Consider the following 17,154-nt stretch of genomic DNA (forward strand, 5'->3'; position numbering starts at 1 on the left):
TAACTGTGTGATGTACTTATATAAAGTAAAAGCTCTCTTCTCCCACCCTACTTATTTTTTTAAGTTTGAGCTTAGACTAGTTCTATAGCCAGTTAGAAATTAAACATTTTCAACTTAGAGGATAACCTAAGTTCTAGTAAAACAGGACAGATTAAAGTCAAATGCTCACTTGCACATCTGTTCATATCTGGGGCTCGGTGTCCGTAGTACCCTGATGGGCAGGAATGCAGGCACTCTCCATATTGGCGCATCCCTTCTCTTCGAAGGAAGAAGAACAGTTTCTGTTGACATCGGCTACACCCATTGTCCTTAGAACAAGACAAGCAACCTTTGCAAATAGGATTTGATACATAACTAGCTGCAAAAGAAAAGAAACAAAAATGTGTTTAAACATTCTGGTCAATACATCATGACGAAAGGACAAATGTCTCTTTCTGTTCAATTGACCTAGAAATACTAAGTAAAATGCCATCCCCCGCCCTCACACATACAAAAAGGTTAAAATACAACCAAAGTTAGAAACAAAGAAGAAACACAGCAGATGCAAAGTTGAGGCCAGAAGCTGAAACCAAATGGTTCGTGGGGATATAAGGCCACTGACAGAGCTTCCTCTGGAGTACTGGATCCAGGCCAAGAAACACCCATGTGAAGAGTTGAGCCTTAGCTCCCTTAGTCAGAAGTCATGAAAGCTGTTTGTCCATGACAAGTACCACCAACCCCCATCCCAACTGGCCAAAGAACAGGATTCCAACCCTGGGCTGATGGCACAGAAGGGAAGAGCGCAGTAGAGAGGAAACCCCATCCCTATTCCATGCCCGCATGACAGCTAAGTGTGGGATCCAGAATCAAATTATGGATCATAGAAGGCCCACAATCATTTGGTCTGGCCCTGCAAACTCAACAGCAGGCAGGACTCAAAATTCAACACAGGATAAGTTTTTCTATTTGTATGTATCTCATAAATATAACATTTGGGACATGTTCAATTGGACTTGCCCCAAACGGTAGAGTTAGAAACATACGAGGGGATTCGAATTCAATCCCATCGAGGTGGCATGTACCAATGCCATCTCACTAGTCCCAGTGATCAATTTCAGTTCACAACTGATCATACTGATAAGTCTAAGAGTCAAAGGGATCACATAAACAAGACTAGTGTCTGCTAATACTAACTGGTGGAATCAAAAAGGAGAGAACAATCCAACATGGGAAGCGGCATACACAGCAGACTCATAGAATGGCAGATGTCGTGAACAGCACCCTGGCCTCAGAATCAGCTCTTAAGGCAGTCGGATCTGGCTGAAGAGCCTGTCAGAGTATTTTAGACATGGAAAGCCAAGACATTCTGGCAAAGAAAGAAAAAAAAAAAATCTAAAATGAAACATCTCTGCGAGTGAGATCCCAGGGGAGGGGAGAGGGGAACTAAGAAAACTCTTCCTCGCCGGCGCCGCGGCTCAATAGGTTAATCCTCCACCTTGCAGTGCCGGCACACCGGGTTCTAGTCCCGGTCAGGGCGCCGGATTCTGTCCTGGTTGCCCCTCTTCCAGGCCAGCTCTCTGCTATGGATAGGGAGTGCAGTGGAGGATGGCCCAAGTCCTTGGGCCCTGCACCCCATGGGAGACCAGGAGAAGTACCTGGCTTCTGCCATCGGATTGGCGCGGTGCGCCAGCTGCAGCGCAATCGATGCGGCGGCCATTGGAGGATGAACCAATGAAGACCTTTCTCTGTCTCTCTCTCTCACTGTCCACTCTGTCAAAAAAAAAAAAAAAAAAAGCCTCTTCCTCAACAGTCTAGACAAGGGCTGTTCAGTTTTGTTGCTTCTTGATGGCAATTTCATTTTTCCTCCTTCCTCTTTTCCCTTCCTTCTTCCCCCATTTTCCTTTTAAAAACTTAATTATCTTTAAAGAAGAACCCAAGAATGATACATCTTTTGTGAGCTTAGACATAATTTCTGAGACACAATAATATCTTCCATTTAATACACTAAAAGGAAATGATTCTTGAAAATCAGTTTTACTACTAAGTCTTTTTTTTTTTTTTTTTTTGACAGGCAGAGTGGACAGTGAGAGAGACAGAGAGAAAGGTCTTCCTTTTCTGTTGGTTCACCCCTCAATGGCCGCCGCACCGCGCTGATCCAAAGCCAGGAGCCAGGTGCTTCTCCTGGTCTCCCATGCGGGTACTGGGCCCACGCACTTGGGCCATCCTCCACTACCCTCCCGGCCCACAGCAGAGAGCTGGGCTGGAAGAGGGGCAACTGGGACAGAATCCGGCACCCCGACTGGGACTAAAACCCAGTGTGCCAGCGCCACAGGTGGAGGATTAGCCTAGTGAGCCGTGGCACCGGCCACTATTAAATATCATGATACAACTGTTTGGGGACAGAGGTCCTGCAGGGCAAGTTAGTGTACAGTGACTCTTGTGATCTATTTAGCAAATAACACTCTTATGTATGACATCAGTGATCACCCAAGGCTCTTTTTTAAATTAATTTATTTGAGAGAGTGAGAGAGTGAGAGAGAGTGAGAGAGAGTGAGAGAGAGTGAGAGAGAGTGAGAGAGTGAGGGAGGGGGAGGGGGAGGGGGGAGAGTGAGAGGGAGGTCTTCCTTCCATTGGTTCACCCCCTCTACCCAAGGCTCTTGACATGAGCTGCCTCAGCTATGGAAGCCTTTAGGATCCACTAGCTTGACAAGGCCATAAGCAAAGCAGAAGTTCTCTCCTCCCTTCAGAGAAAAGTACAACCTTCTTTGGTGGCTGCTTCTTTCCACTGGCATCTCACCCACAGAGGGCCTTTATGAAGAGCATTTTTTGCCAGTGTGTCTTGGCTTTCCATGCCTGAAATGCTCCCCTGGGCTTTTCAGTTAGATTAGAATGCCTTAGGGGCTGAGTCTTAAAGTGATTGTCCCTCTGTGAGTCTAGCAGGATAAGTTTTACGTTGATAATTTTGTATAGCCTGCAGATGATGTTATAAATATCCAAATGACCCTGGCAGAAAAAAGGTTTCCCACCCCTGCTTAGGTCCCCAATTCAACAACTTTATGTAGAAGTTATCCAGATCCAGAACAAGTCACAAACAAAAATACATAAAACTACTCTCTAAATTTTCTATAATCCTGCAACCTGGGACTTTCATGCAAAAACTACTTTAACCTCAAGATGAATAAACTACAAACCAAAACACCATGAAAACGAGTCATCAGTATCACCAAGAAGGAACATGCATACCTAAGGAATCAGGAATAACTGAACATTCTAGAAGAATTTTAAATGAGTATCTATGAAATATTTGAAAAGATTAAGGCTAGAAATCATGAGGAAAAGAAAATGCAGAAGTTAGGATAAAATGAAAACTTAAAAACCAAAAAAAAATATTCTATGGACAAGTCGAATTGTAGACTTGAAAAGAGTGACATAACCAAAAGGCAGATTTAAAGAGCTACAGCATTGATGCTGTAGCATCAATAGACACAGGAGAAGATGCTCAGGATCACCAGTCATCATGGAACTGCAAATCAAAACTGCAATGAAGTCTCACTTCACCTCAGTTAGAATGGCTATAACTCAAATATCAAAAAACAAATGCTGGTGAGGATATGGACGGAAACGTACCATAACACACTGCTGGTTGGAATGTAAACTAGTGCAACCATCTTGGAAGACAATACGGAGATTCTTCAGAAATCCAAAAACAGATCTATCATATGACCTAGCCATCCCAATCCTGGGAATTTACCCAGATGAAATGAAATCAGCATACTAAAGAGTGATTTATACCCCCATGTTTACTGCAACTCAATTCACAATAGCTGATATATAGAATCAACCCAGATGTCCATCAACTGATGACTGAGTAACCAAAATGTAATATATATACACTATGGAATGCTATTCAGCTGTAAGAATGAAATCTTGTCATTTGCAACAAAATGGATGCAACTGGAAACCATTATGCTTAGTGAAATAATCCAATTATCTAAACAGATATTGTATATTTTCTCTAGTATGTGGTATTCAACATAGACTACAAAGACATAGGAATGAATTGGACATCTTGTCTTATGATTGTTTGTTGTTTGAGCTCATTTATACTCTTGTGGAACTATGGTCTTCCTACTTTTTATTTGTTGAATATTATGGCTAGTGCTGAATTAAGCCTATGACTAGAGTGCACTGAAATTATGTCTTTGCAAAAATTAAAAAAGAAAAGGAGGGAAGGAAGGAAAGGTCTTGAGGGAGGGAGAAGAGGAGGGAAGGAAGTATGGTCATCTTCTTAGAACTATACCTATGAAATCTGTTCTGTTTACGTTAATAAATTTTTACAAAAATAGCTATAGCATCAAACAAGATAAAATGAGAAGCAGCATATAAAGAAAAATGCAAAGTCTCAGGGCATGAGTAGTAAGTACTATAAAAGGTAAGTACAGAGAGAATGAATAAGACATACTATTCTAACAGATCATGACCAACTCATTCCCAGAATTGAGGGACACACAGTTCTTGGATAAAAAATTGGCAAACCTGGGGAGAGTTAGAAACCAAGCCTGTATCTGAACAGAGTTTATCTATACTCAAGAATAAAGTCAAACCAGAGAAGAACAGCAGGTTACAAAAGAATAGATCTTTGGGAGCATACATCTTAACAGAAACAGTAAATATTACATGTAAATATCCTACATGCTAAAGAACACATGTAGGATACTGACTACCAAATAATAATTCTATAATCTGCTAAATTATAGTCCAAGAATGAGAACAAAATATATTTCAGCTAGAATAAGACTAGGTATTTGTTCACCAAAATAGCACTCAAAGAAAATAATGTGTATGTTGGAAAATTAAAAGTATGCAACTAGCAATAGTGATCCCACCAACTGAGAAATATGTGGGTCTATCCATAAAAGTATAGAGTTTTAAAGGTAGCATTTTTCAAGTATTTTATATTCAAAATCAGTAACATGTATCACATTAGGGACAGCCAACATTCAAACATTCAAGCACTATACATACCAGTGAAGAAATCCAATATAAATTCAACTTTAAGTAAAATGTACTTGCTATAATGTTAAGATATTGACTGCAAAAATAGGCCAAACAACTTTTAAACAAAAGATAGATAAAAGTAGATATAATGTACAAAATGAGTAAAAAGAAACCACTCAAAAGTCTATGAACAAAATGTAGGAATACTGGTATATTCATGCTATGAATTGTACTCAATATTAGAAATTATCAAAATATACATACACACAGGAATGAAATCCACACAATTCTGTTTGTCAAAAGAATTCAGACACACATACACACACACACACACACAGTATGCTCAATATAATTTCATTGATAGTGAAGGGACAGGTAAAGATAACATGTGGAGATAAAAATAAAAACGCTAAATGCCTTTGAGGACCAACTGGAAAGCAGCACTGTGGAATTCTGGGAATGTTATAGTATCATGGGAATTAATATAACCAAGTCCAACAATTTGATTACTTGAATGAGAGGAATTTACACTCTCAATCCTGGAGCCTAGAAGCCTGAATTCAAGCTATCTGTAGGACCATATTTCCTTTGAAAACCATAGGGGAGAATCCTTTCTTGCTTCTTCCAGCTTTTGGGACCCCAGACATTCCTTGATTTATGGCGGCATAAATCCAATCTTCCTGTTTTCTGTCTTCCTCTCCTGTATCTGTCTTTACACAGACATGTTAATTAGCTTTAGCATCCATCTTACTTCTATATGATTTCATCTTTATCCACATTCTAATAACATCTGTAAAGACCCTATTTCCAAATAAGGTGACATTCTAATGTTCCAAGTGGACATGTATTTGGGGAGGACACTAGTCAACCCACTAAGGAGAGTAATGAAAATGTTCTGTATCTCAATTAGATATTGGTTACACAAATTCATGTACTTGTAAAAACTGTGCATTTATAGAATGCACGTGCATAGTTATAAATTGTAACACATTTTTAAAAAGATAAATGAATAGGAAAGCTATAGTCTAACTTAAGAATGTAGTTACTTGTAATTCCATCTATTTTGATGACTAAATTATATTAGGTACTCATTCATAAGGCATTTTTCAGTTTTTAGCCTTTTTAAAACATGAATATCTATTAGAGGGACAAAGTAGGGAAAGCTAGTACTACATAAAGTCAAAATAGCACCTGAAAAAAAAATCAATAAGAACCTTTTGAAGTTCAGTACATATAATGGTTAAAGAAAAAAAAGGTAACTTAAAAGGAACAAAATACTCTTTCTAGATCTGGTATAAAATTTAGAACTGAAATCCCAATATAATTTCTAAAATATAAAAAATTCATGTAACTTGATTTTTGCAAACAGAGATAAATATAACAGGATACGAGAGGCCACAATGACTTCATTTTATTGAATTAATCCAATAAAGGAAGAAACAAGAGGTAAAGAGCAGAAATTCATCAATTATTAAAACTTTGAGCTTTGAGACAGCATCCTGTTAGTCCCATGTAGAATCATTATTTCGTGAAAAATATCAAGCAAGAGGTGTTCAGACATCTAAATAGCAAACATGGCACACCACATCTCTTCGCTTATGACAACTCAACAGCCAATGTGTTTGTAGACACTTGTTGCAGAACTCCATAGGTTTCAGCACCACAAGACAGTTTCCTTCCATCTTCCTGGTCCCATAGCCTCAATTAGATCTTATAATCTTTCTTCCAGAGATATCCCCAAACCAGGGCTGAATGTACCTTTAGGTAGGAGGTCATGAAAGAACAAAGGCCCTTCAAAGTCCAAGAACCAGAGCCAATGTAACCAGTCAAGACTGTTCTAATGATTGTTCAGCTGCTTTTATCTGCACTTTCAGTAGATTTCATGGACATTCTGTTGCTTCTAAGCCTACACAGGCGTTCTAAGTAACTTCTTATTTAATACTTGAGTTCCTTAAATTTGCAACTGCCCATCACAGGGCTGAGGAACTAATTCAAACAAAAAAAAAGGGCTCCCTTAGATACAATTACTAATAACATCTTAGAAATTGAATGTCCCTATATCCCCTTTGAGGTGTATGCATGTATGTAATACATAATTTTCTTTTTATGAATGTGATCATTCTGGATATAGTGTCATAACTTGCTGAGTTTCAGTCAAATTGTAAGGATCTTTCTAGAGCAATGTCCAGAACAATATCACTATCCTATATACTGTTAAGTGTCAGTTTTACCTATGCCTTTACTTACCATGTCCACCCACCAATTATCTCTAAGACTACATTTTTGCAGATGACAATCAATCAGTTTTCTAATCTTCACTTGAAGACATAATTCTCAATTTATGGCCCTTGTAACACCAGTAACCTGCACTACTGGAAGTGTTCTTCCTCTAGCTTTCATTGTAATACCATACTCCCTCCTAAATATTAGATTCCATCCCTCAATTCCGTGACTTCCTCTAATCCTCTCATAATTCAGGCCCTTATTATTTCTTTCCTATTTATAGCACCAAGCTCCAGGCCTGTCTCTGCTACTTCACTCTACATTTTACTGTTGAGTTCAACTTTCCTGCTTTTTTCACTCATTGCAATATTTCTGTTAGTGCCTTACTTTGACTAGATGATTTTGATGCAGAAAGCACTTTCACATAGATAACCAAAAATAACCCCAAACTACCCCCAGCAGCTTTCTGGAGACGTTTTCTTCTGGGATTGTCTTAGGTGTCCTGAGCAGGGTGTCAGTGATTGAGTTTCAAAAACCAGAGAGCTCAGCTTTTTTAAGAAAAATGGTAAAAATGTGAGGTAGGGAGACAGGAACACAGGAAGCTGGAAAGGAATAGAAACTGGGACTACTCAGAAGTGATGTGAGGAAGAGGGAGGTGACCTGGAGGTGACCTGGGAGAATTCACCTCTTTTATTCTCAGGGTTGTCCAAGAACACAACTAACCTTAAACACAGAGATCCAATAGCATGACATTTACAGAAGTAATGTGTAAGTCTCTTGTGAAAGACATCCCTTTATCTATGCCAAAGTAAGGCAGGGCTTGTTGGCTGGAGTGGCATGAAAAGCAGCCCCCACGAGAGAGCCCTCTGCAACATGTCTTGAGAATTCTGCTGCCTCCCTCTGCTCCTGACTTTAACTACAGATTTTAATAAACATCAAAGTTATCCAAATCCAAAAAGCTAGTTTTGTCAGTGAGCAGAGAATTCAAGGAGATGGTTCTCCATCCTGCAGTCACCATCATAAACTAAAATTGAAACTATACTTTCAGTTCAAAGGTTAAACCAAAAGCTCTTCATCACCATAAATCACACTCACAGAAGGAATATAGAGGAAAAATTACAGAACCAAGAGAATCAGCACAAATTAAAGGCTTTTTGTTTTGTTTTTATGTATCAGAAGCCAACTTTCATCTTGACCACAAAGATTTCAGAGTCAACAAGTTGTGCCTGACATTTATTTTTAAGAAGGTATTCTTAAAAGCATTGCTCTGTTTATTTGAACCTTGACAGAGTTAAACACTGAAAATCAATTGAGAATACTTACCAAAAAGTCTGTATCTTAGATATCTTTATAACCCCACACGAGGAATTCTCTTAAAGCAAAGAGATGGGAGCCACACCCAGCCGAAATGCTCCCTCCCCCTTGCTCCAGTCTTCAGTCGCTCTTAACACTGCTAATTGCTGAAGGACAAGGGTATAGGATATTCTTGCAATTTGAATCCTCTTGTCCAAAATCCAAAACTTTTCAGTTTAATCAGCCATTGTCCAGTGTCAACAACTATCCCTATGGCCTTTTTTCTATGTTGTAAATCAATAGCTTGACACTAATTTTAAAAGAACATTTCCATTGCTGTATGGTAACTACACCATCCTTTCAGTTTAAACAGAGGCAAAAAGACATTTCAACATGACTACAGTAATTTATTTTATCAAGATATTAATAAGTCAAATGGCTCTGTCCACAGCTACGAGATTTAATTCTAGTTTGCAGGTGAATAAACAGATCCTAATTCCCAACTTTGATGAGCATGTTTATTTGCTCTTTCTCTGTAAGCTTCAACTTTTCCAACCCTGAAGCCTGCTGAGATCCAGAGCCTCATCCTTCCAACCAAAACACTTTTCTAAATCTAGACCCACCCAAAATTCTAAAGATGAAATACATCACAGCAAACATTAAAAATCCTGTAAGGAGTGATAGACAGTGATTCTAGCACAAACCCACACATATCTCACTGACAGGAAAAGGAACATATGGGGCCAGAAAACAAGAACCATGAAGCAGAAATGAGATAACAATATCTACATCAGTAACAATTACATCAGGAGAGAAAAATAAGACAAGTAGAACTCTATACCCTTAATTCTAATTATTTTATTAGTGTTCTTAAATTGCAAAGTAAGCTTGGGCATCTTCTGAATACTGATATTTCAAGTTTTATCCTATGTTAAATCAGAACCAGTTATCCACAGTATATCTCATCAAGCCTTTTATATAGGTGTTGAATGCCCATCTGTTTCCAATATGCTCCTGACACTTTTTTGTAAGTGTTCCCCGATTTCTGCAGTTAGCCCTTGCCAAGCAAGAAGAAATCTAAATTCTTTCTAGGTGAAGGCATCTATTCCTGACAAAATTACAGATTTCTAATTCTGAAAATAATGGGACTGAACAATGGGCTGTTGGCATCTCAGCCCTACTCCATATTTGCTGGTTAAATAATGTTGCAAGTTGAGTAGATTTTTTAAATGAACCATTAGTATTAATGTTATCAATTTTATAGTAAAACTGCTAATACATGCCTGCTAACCCCAAATTCAAGATACATATATGAACACTGCAGCAACAAACTGTGGCACCAATAAAAGGTAACATGCATGTCAGATCCTGCATGAATCAAGGTAGGCAGAGATTCCCTACCAGAGCACGGCAACTCTGGGGTGAACTCCTGTGTTCATGTATACGACCATGTGAAAACTCAATTAAGCAACCAAGATCATGAATTAATGTTCCACTCAAGATTTAACCAAAGTGAGAAGTGCCTTTCATAGTATACTTTGCTTAATTTTATATAAAAGTATAACATTGCAAGGCAATGAATATGATTTTCTCAAGGTTAGTATTTCTTCGGGAAGTTAAAGCCTTATAAGCTCTATGCCTAATAATATTGTTCTCTAGTAAATCACTACAAAAGATAAAATGTTATTGCAATGGTATTTGCTAAATAATACTATTTTATTCATCTAAATGATGTCAGGAGTCCAGCAATGTGGTATAGAATGTTAAGCCTCTGCCTGCAGTGCCGGCATCCCATGTGGGCACTGGTTCAAGTGCTGGCTGCTCCACTACCAATCCAGCTCCCTGCTAATGCACCTGGAAATCTGCAGATGATGGCCCACATGCTTGGGCTCCTTTACTCATCTAGGAGACCCAGAAGATGATCCTGGCTCCTGGCTTCAGCCTGGCCCAGCCCACATCCATTCTGGCCATTTGGGGAATGAACCAGCACGTGGAAAATCTTTCTCTCTCTCCTCTCTATCTCTCTGCCTTTCAAGTAAATAAATCTTTTTTAAAAAGATGACAGGGATGAAATACTGGAGATATTCTTTAAATGTATTTCTTAAAAAATTTCTAAAAAAATTTTTAAAGGTTTATTTGTTTGAAAGTCAGTTACACAGAGAGAGGAGAGGAAGAGAGAGGTCTTCCATCCAATGGTTCACTTCCCAATTGGCCGCAACAGCCGGAGCTGTGCCGATCCGAAGCCAGGAGCTTCTTCTGGGTCTCCCATGTGGGTGCAGGGGCCCAAGGACTTGGGCCATCTTCCACTGCTTCCCCAGGCCATAGCAGAGAGCTGGATGCCAGCACTTCAGGCTAGGGCGTTAACCTGCTGCACCACAGCGCCAGCCCCATTTCTAAAAATTATAATCTCCCAAAAATATGAAAGTCAACTCTTGATTTTTTTTTTACACTCTAGAGACAAAGGCTGAGAGCTTTCATCAGCTCATTTACTTCTCAAATGTCCTCAATGGCCAAGAATGGACAAAGGCCCAAGTCAGAAGAGAGAAACCTAAACCAGGTCTCCCATGTGGGTGCCAAGAACCCAATCACTTGAGCCATAACTGCTGGATCCCAGGATCTGCATTGGCAGAAAACTGGAGTCAGCAATCCCAGGCATGCATCAGTCACAGGCCTTCCAACATGGGACACGATGGTCATTACCACCAGGCCAGGAGTTTGTTCTGAATTTCACTAATGAAATCAGGATTATAGGTCTTTAAACAGATTATTTTGCTTCTATCAAAATATAAGTACTGTACAAAAATTCAGAACTAGAGAGCTTGGATAATTTAAAATATGGCAGAAGAAAATTAAGTAGGATCAGTTTTTTTAAAAAAAAAAAAAAGATTTATTTGAAAGGCAGAGTTACAGAGAGGCACAGGCAGAGAGAGAGAGAGTGATCTTCGAACTTCCATCTGTTGGTTCACTCCCTAAATGGCCACAATTGCTGGAGGTGGGCCGATCCAAAGCCAGGAGCCAGGAGCTTCTTCCAGATCTCCCAGGCAGGTGCAGGGGCCTATCTTCTACTGCTTTCCCAGGCCTTAGCTGAGAGCTAGATTGGAAGTGGAGCAACCAGGAATTGAATGGGCACCCATATGGGGTACCAGCACTGCAGGTGATAGCTTTATCTGCTATGCCACAGCACTAGCTATAGATTTAACAGCACCAGCTATAGATTAAACACATAAAATGTTATAATCTTCCCAAATAATGAAGACAATTACCACAATTATAAATCCCTAATTACTCTCCAGGGCCAGCACCATATCACGTATCTGTAATGCTCCTGGATCCGTGCCTGAAAAGTACATTTTGTTTTTGTTGTTACTTATTTATTTTATCTGAAAGGCAGTTAATGAGAGAGAAAGGGAGGGAGAGGCCAAGACCTTCCATCCACGGATTCACTCCCCAGTGGGCCGCAACCACCAGGGCTGCACCAGTCAGGTGCCAAGAGCTTCTTCCAGGTCTTCCATGGGGGTGCAGGGGCCCAAGCACTTAGGCCATCCTCTGCCGCTTTCCCAGGCACATTAGCAGAGAGCTGGATCTGAAGCATAGCAGCCAGGACTCAAACTGGCACCCATATGGGATGCTGGCATGGAAGGAAGCAGCTCTTACCTGCTATCCCACAACGCCAGCCCCTTAAAAGTGCAAGCACATTTAAACCATGATTAACCATGGCCATTGGCAGGAATCTTTTTATTTGTATTTATTGGAGAAAGAGAGAAAGAGAAACAGAGTGAGCCCCCATCCACTGGTTTAATCCCCAAATGCCCCCAACATCAAGGAATGGACCAGAAACCAGAAAGCCAATCCATGTCTCCAACATAGGTGGCAGAGTTAAGAGCACCTGACTCCTAGGATTTGCATTAGCAAAAGTTGCAATCATGTGTACAGCTAGGACTTGAACCCAAGCACTCCAACATGGGGTGCAGGCATCCCAAACATCAGCTGCATAGCCAAATGCCTATCCCATATAATTTTTCCACAGCACGGTGAAGCAGTAAGTCTCCACAAGGCACATGTCCTGAATCTTCCAAGTCCCATTGAACCAAGTTCTCACAGGGCAGCTGAGAACACACAATAAATGCAAGTCAAGGAAAGTTAATGGACCAAGACACGACTGCAAAATACATGTGGATTGGAGTCTTACGTGGTTCTGTTTGAGGGCACAATGGAACATGTTCTTTCCAGAACATGACAAAGAACTTCTCATTCTAATCCAACAAGGGACAACATCACTCATCTTCAAGACCACCTGCTCAACTGGAAGAGAATGAAAGGACTCACTGAAACAATCACCGGAAGAAAACAACTTTGTCTCAACATATTTTACCTTGAGACAAAGCAGTTTCCCTTCACCATATTTCACTCCAAATGTAAGCAGCTCAAGGCAATGCCACACACCCAGTGACAGAGCCACAGATATTTCCAAAGAGTTTGATTCTACATCAATGGAAACTCAATGGAAACGCAAGGTACTTTGGGTGCCTCTTTGTTAAGCACCCAGCAGATCTTGATCCTTATGAGCCAGCTCCATAGAGGAAAAGGAAAGCTAAAATTAGCACTTTGATATGTCAGTTCTCTGCACCACTGAGAGCCAGTCATACTCCAGCCTATGCCAGAGCTTGAAGTTCAAATAGAACACAATTGAAATGAATGAAGTGGGATTTAGGAATTTTCCAGAAACACATTTCCAAAATAGTCGTTAATACCCAAAGGCATGCAGAAAGACAGGACACACAAAACAAGCAGCAATGAATCAACCCCAGCAAGGAAATAAGGAGCCCTCAATCTAGCACATGCAGTTCTCCAAATGGACTATTTCCTACAATTAACACTCACTTTGGGAAACCAAGCACTATTACAGCCATTCTTCATGCAAAAACCTCCATGCATATCCCTATACTATGTTAATTCTAACAGGTTGTGGGGGAAAAACATACCGTTAAGGATGAGCACATGCTCATTATGCTATTCAATGGGCAAAACACAACACCATAAAAACACAACACCATAAGCACAAGCTCCTCAGCTTGCACAACTGGCAACATCAGTAACAGCAATTAGCTGATCAACCTGGAGAACAATATAGGATGGTTGGGTAGTGCTTATTTTTCCAAGGAGTTGTTGAAACAAAGAATCATATCCTAGATCTATAAAATAAGCCACCTGCTTGAATCTGTGAGAGAAGAACATTTACTCTGTAAAACCGTCCTAATGCCAAAAGCAAAGTCTGTTTAAAGTTAGCATTCATGCAGCCCTGTACGCCATGGTGAGAAAGTACTCTGTAATAGAGATCACTCACGCTGAGTGTTGGCTTACCCTTCCACAATGTACTTAAAAGACCCATGGAAATGTTGACAGACTGTCGGTGCTAATGGCAACCCCAACAAGAGTAGATCTAAATATATACATTTCTAAAGACTGTAAAACCACCTCTCACTTGGTGCCATGTTTATACAAGGAGATAATCCAATCATTTAAATGGAAAAAAACAAACTGCTCACACACAGAGCCAGGTACTTGTTCCATAAAGTGCTTAACTACTTCTTACACTAACACTGTTTCAAAAACAGTTTTGCAATTTTGCTGGGTACTGAAACATAAGCGCCATAGTGTCCGACTCTGCCAACTGCCTGTAGGAAAATCTTCGCCGCCTACCTAGCCCAAATTAAATTATTTTTAATTGTCTATTAAATGGGTACTCACTGTGTACAAATGATTCAACTATCCCTCAAACGCCACCTGCATCTTATAATACAAAGTGGTTGCTAACTCCTGCTTTTTACACACTGTCATAATTCTAAAACAATCCTTGGAAAGCAAACTGAACAGCTTATCTGGTGTCTTAAACATAGTCCCCATGAAGAATCAGTGTCATAACTAACCAGATTAAAGTCTCCATGTGTTAGAGATGTGGAAACTTCCCTAGGTCTTCATCACCATTTTAAAATTGGGGAAGAACACTTATTAGCTACACTGTTCTAGGGAGATTTCTTTAAACAAAGATAATTTTTAAAAAACTTTAAGAAGCTGCCTTAATAAAAAAACACTTAAGTGTTGACAGGCATTATTATGCAACAGTAAAACAAGTTATATTATCTTGCTTCTGCACAGTAAAGCAATCAGAGTGAAGAGACATCCAACAACAGAATTGGAAAAAAATATTCACAACCTGACAAAGGATTAATAACCAGAATATATCAGCAAGTTTAAAAAACAAAAACAAGCAATCCAGTTACATGATGGACAAAGGATTTAAGTAGACATTCTCCAAAAAAGCAATACAAATGCCAACAAATATATAGAAGAATGCTCAGCATCACTAGCTAAGAGGGAAATGCAAGTGAAAACCACCATGAGACATCACCTCACCCCTGTCAGAATGGCTAAAATCCAAAAGGCAAGGATTAACAAATACTGGAGAAGATGTGGCGAAAAGGGAACACTTATACGCTGTTGGTGGGAATGTAGCTTAGTGCAGTTACTAGGGAAGACATATGGAGATTTCTCAGAAAACTAGAAATAGATTTTTCCTTTGATCTAGTAATCCCACTACTGGGTAAACACCCAAAAGACATGAGCACATTGTATCAAAGATACCTGTAGCACCATGTTTACGGCAGCACTATTCACAATAGCCCAAATATGGAATCAACAAAGGTGTCCATCAGATGAATGGATAAAGAAAATATGGTGTGTGTATGTATGTGTATGTATACATAGACACATCCATATACAAAGGAATATTATTCAGCTATAAAAAGGATAAAATTCTACCATTTGCATCAAAATGGATGCAAGTAGAGGACATAATATTGAGTGAAATAAGCAGGACACAGACATATACTGCATGTTATCCCTCACATGTGGGAGCCGAAATTTAAGAATTTTTTGAAAAGTAACTTATTTTGAAATAGATTTAAGTTACAAATACAAGTTTCCATATACCCCACACCCCATTTCCTGTCTTATTTTTTCCCCAAAGAAATATTTTATTGAATGAGTACAAATTTCATAAATACAACTTTAGGAATATAGAGATTCTTCCCACCCCCACACCCATCCCTCCTCCTCCTCCCTCTCCCATTCCTATTCTCCATTAAGATTCATTTTCAATTAACTTTATACACAGAAGACCAACTCTGTATGAAGATTAACAATTTGCACACACACACACAAAGATACTGAGAACAAGTTTTATAGTCAATTCTCACAATACAATTCATTGAGGACAGAAACCCCAAATGGCAAGTGCACAGTGACTCCTGTTGTTTATTTAACAATTAACACTGTTGTGTACGATGTCAGTGATCACCTGAGGCTCTTGACAAGAGCTGCAAAGCTATGGATGCCTTTTGAATCCACAATCTCTGTCGGTATTTTCAGTATTTAGACAGGGCCATAAGCAAAGTGGAAGTTCTCTCCTCTCTTCAGAGAAAAGTACTTCTTCCTTTGATGGCTCTTTCTTTCCCCTGGGGTCTCTCTCACAGAGATCTTTCATGTAGGACATTTTTGACATTTTTTCGCCACAGTGTCTTGGCTTTCCATGCTTGAAATGCTCTCATGGGCTTTTCAGCCAGACCAGAATGCCTAATGGGCTGATTTTGAGGTCAGAGTGCTGTTTAAAGCAGTTATCATTCTGTAAGTCTGCTTGTGGACTGCATCCCATGTTAGAATTAAAAAGGAGAAAATGTTCCATCTATTACTATTACCAGACACTTGATCTTATTTATATGATCCCTTTAACACTCAATTCTATCTATATGATCACTTTAACACTTAAGATGGCATTTTTACCACCTAGCTTAAAGGGATTTCGGGTTCCATGTCAAGTTTTTAAATTGTACACTTAATATTAAGTCCGTAGGAATGCATGCAGAACTATACAGCATTAGAGTTACAAGCTTCTTCCCTCTTAATTCCCACTCTTATTTTTTACTGAGTTCTATTTTCAATTGACTTTATACATATATCATTAGCTATGTTAAGTAAAAAGAATATTTAAAAAAAAGTGCATGTTTCAGTATCGTTGCAAATAGTTATGTAACACTCAGCTTTATACTTTTATCAAACCAATGGTTAATGTTCAATACTACTATAGTTTTAATGATCTGTGATTACTTTAAAATTTACTGCATATGGGTGAAATGGTCACTTTCCCATTCAATTACTGTGTATAACCCTTGCATATAGTCTCACTAAACTAGGCTCTTCTTGCTTTTTACTTGTTAAATTTCTTATTTGGTGAAGCATTAAGCTGTATTACTGTAATATAATTTTAAAATTCTCTCAAAAAACCAAAGAAAGAAAAGAGGAAAGAAAGAAAAGAAAAAGGGAGAAGGAGAGAGAGTGAAACAGAGAGAGAAGAGAGGGAGAAAGGGCATGTCATTGTATTCTTAGAATTGTATTTACAAACTATATTAATCTGTTAAAAACTAAAAATACAAAATGCTAAAAAGTTACATTATCTTACATGAAAAAACGAATTATTCACTAATACATTGTCTATACTTAGCTAGGATTTACTTCAATTTTTAAATCAATGATCTACACTTTTTTAAGATTTTATTTGAAAGGTGGAGTTACAGAGAGGGAGAGAGAGAGAGAGAGAGAAAGGTC

At 39.0% G+C, this 17,154-nt stretch overlaps 1 protein-coding gene across 5 annotated transcripts in view; it reads right to left on the bottom strand.

Moving 5' to 3' along the window:
• The window catches only part of RSPO2 (R-spondin 2), a 185,301-nt gene that overhangs the window by 87,846 nt on the left and 80,301 nt on the right, over nucleotides 1-17,154 (bottom strand). For all 5 annotated transcript variants that reach the window (XM_089335585.1, XM_002710731.6, XM_008255829.5 and 2 more), the window contains one exon: nucleotides 170-358. In XM_089335585.1, the coding sequence (XP_089191711.1) occupies nucleotides 170-358 (189 nt within the window). The remainder of the gene's footprint in view (nucleotides 1-169; nucleotides 359-17,154) is intronic.

This window comes from Oryctolagus cuniculus, chromosome 6 (genome assembly GCF_051225735.1).
Source record: "Oryctolagus cuniculus isolate XC-2025 breed Fujian yellow rabbit chromosome 6, ASM5122573v1, whole genome shotgun sequence".
In the NCBI taxonomy this organism is placed as follows: domain Eukaryota; kingdom Metazoa; phylum Chordata; class Mammalia; order Lagomorpha; family Leporidae; genus Oryctolagus; species Oryctolagus cuniculus.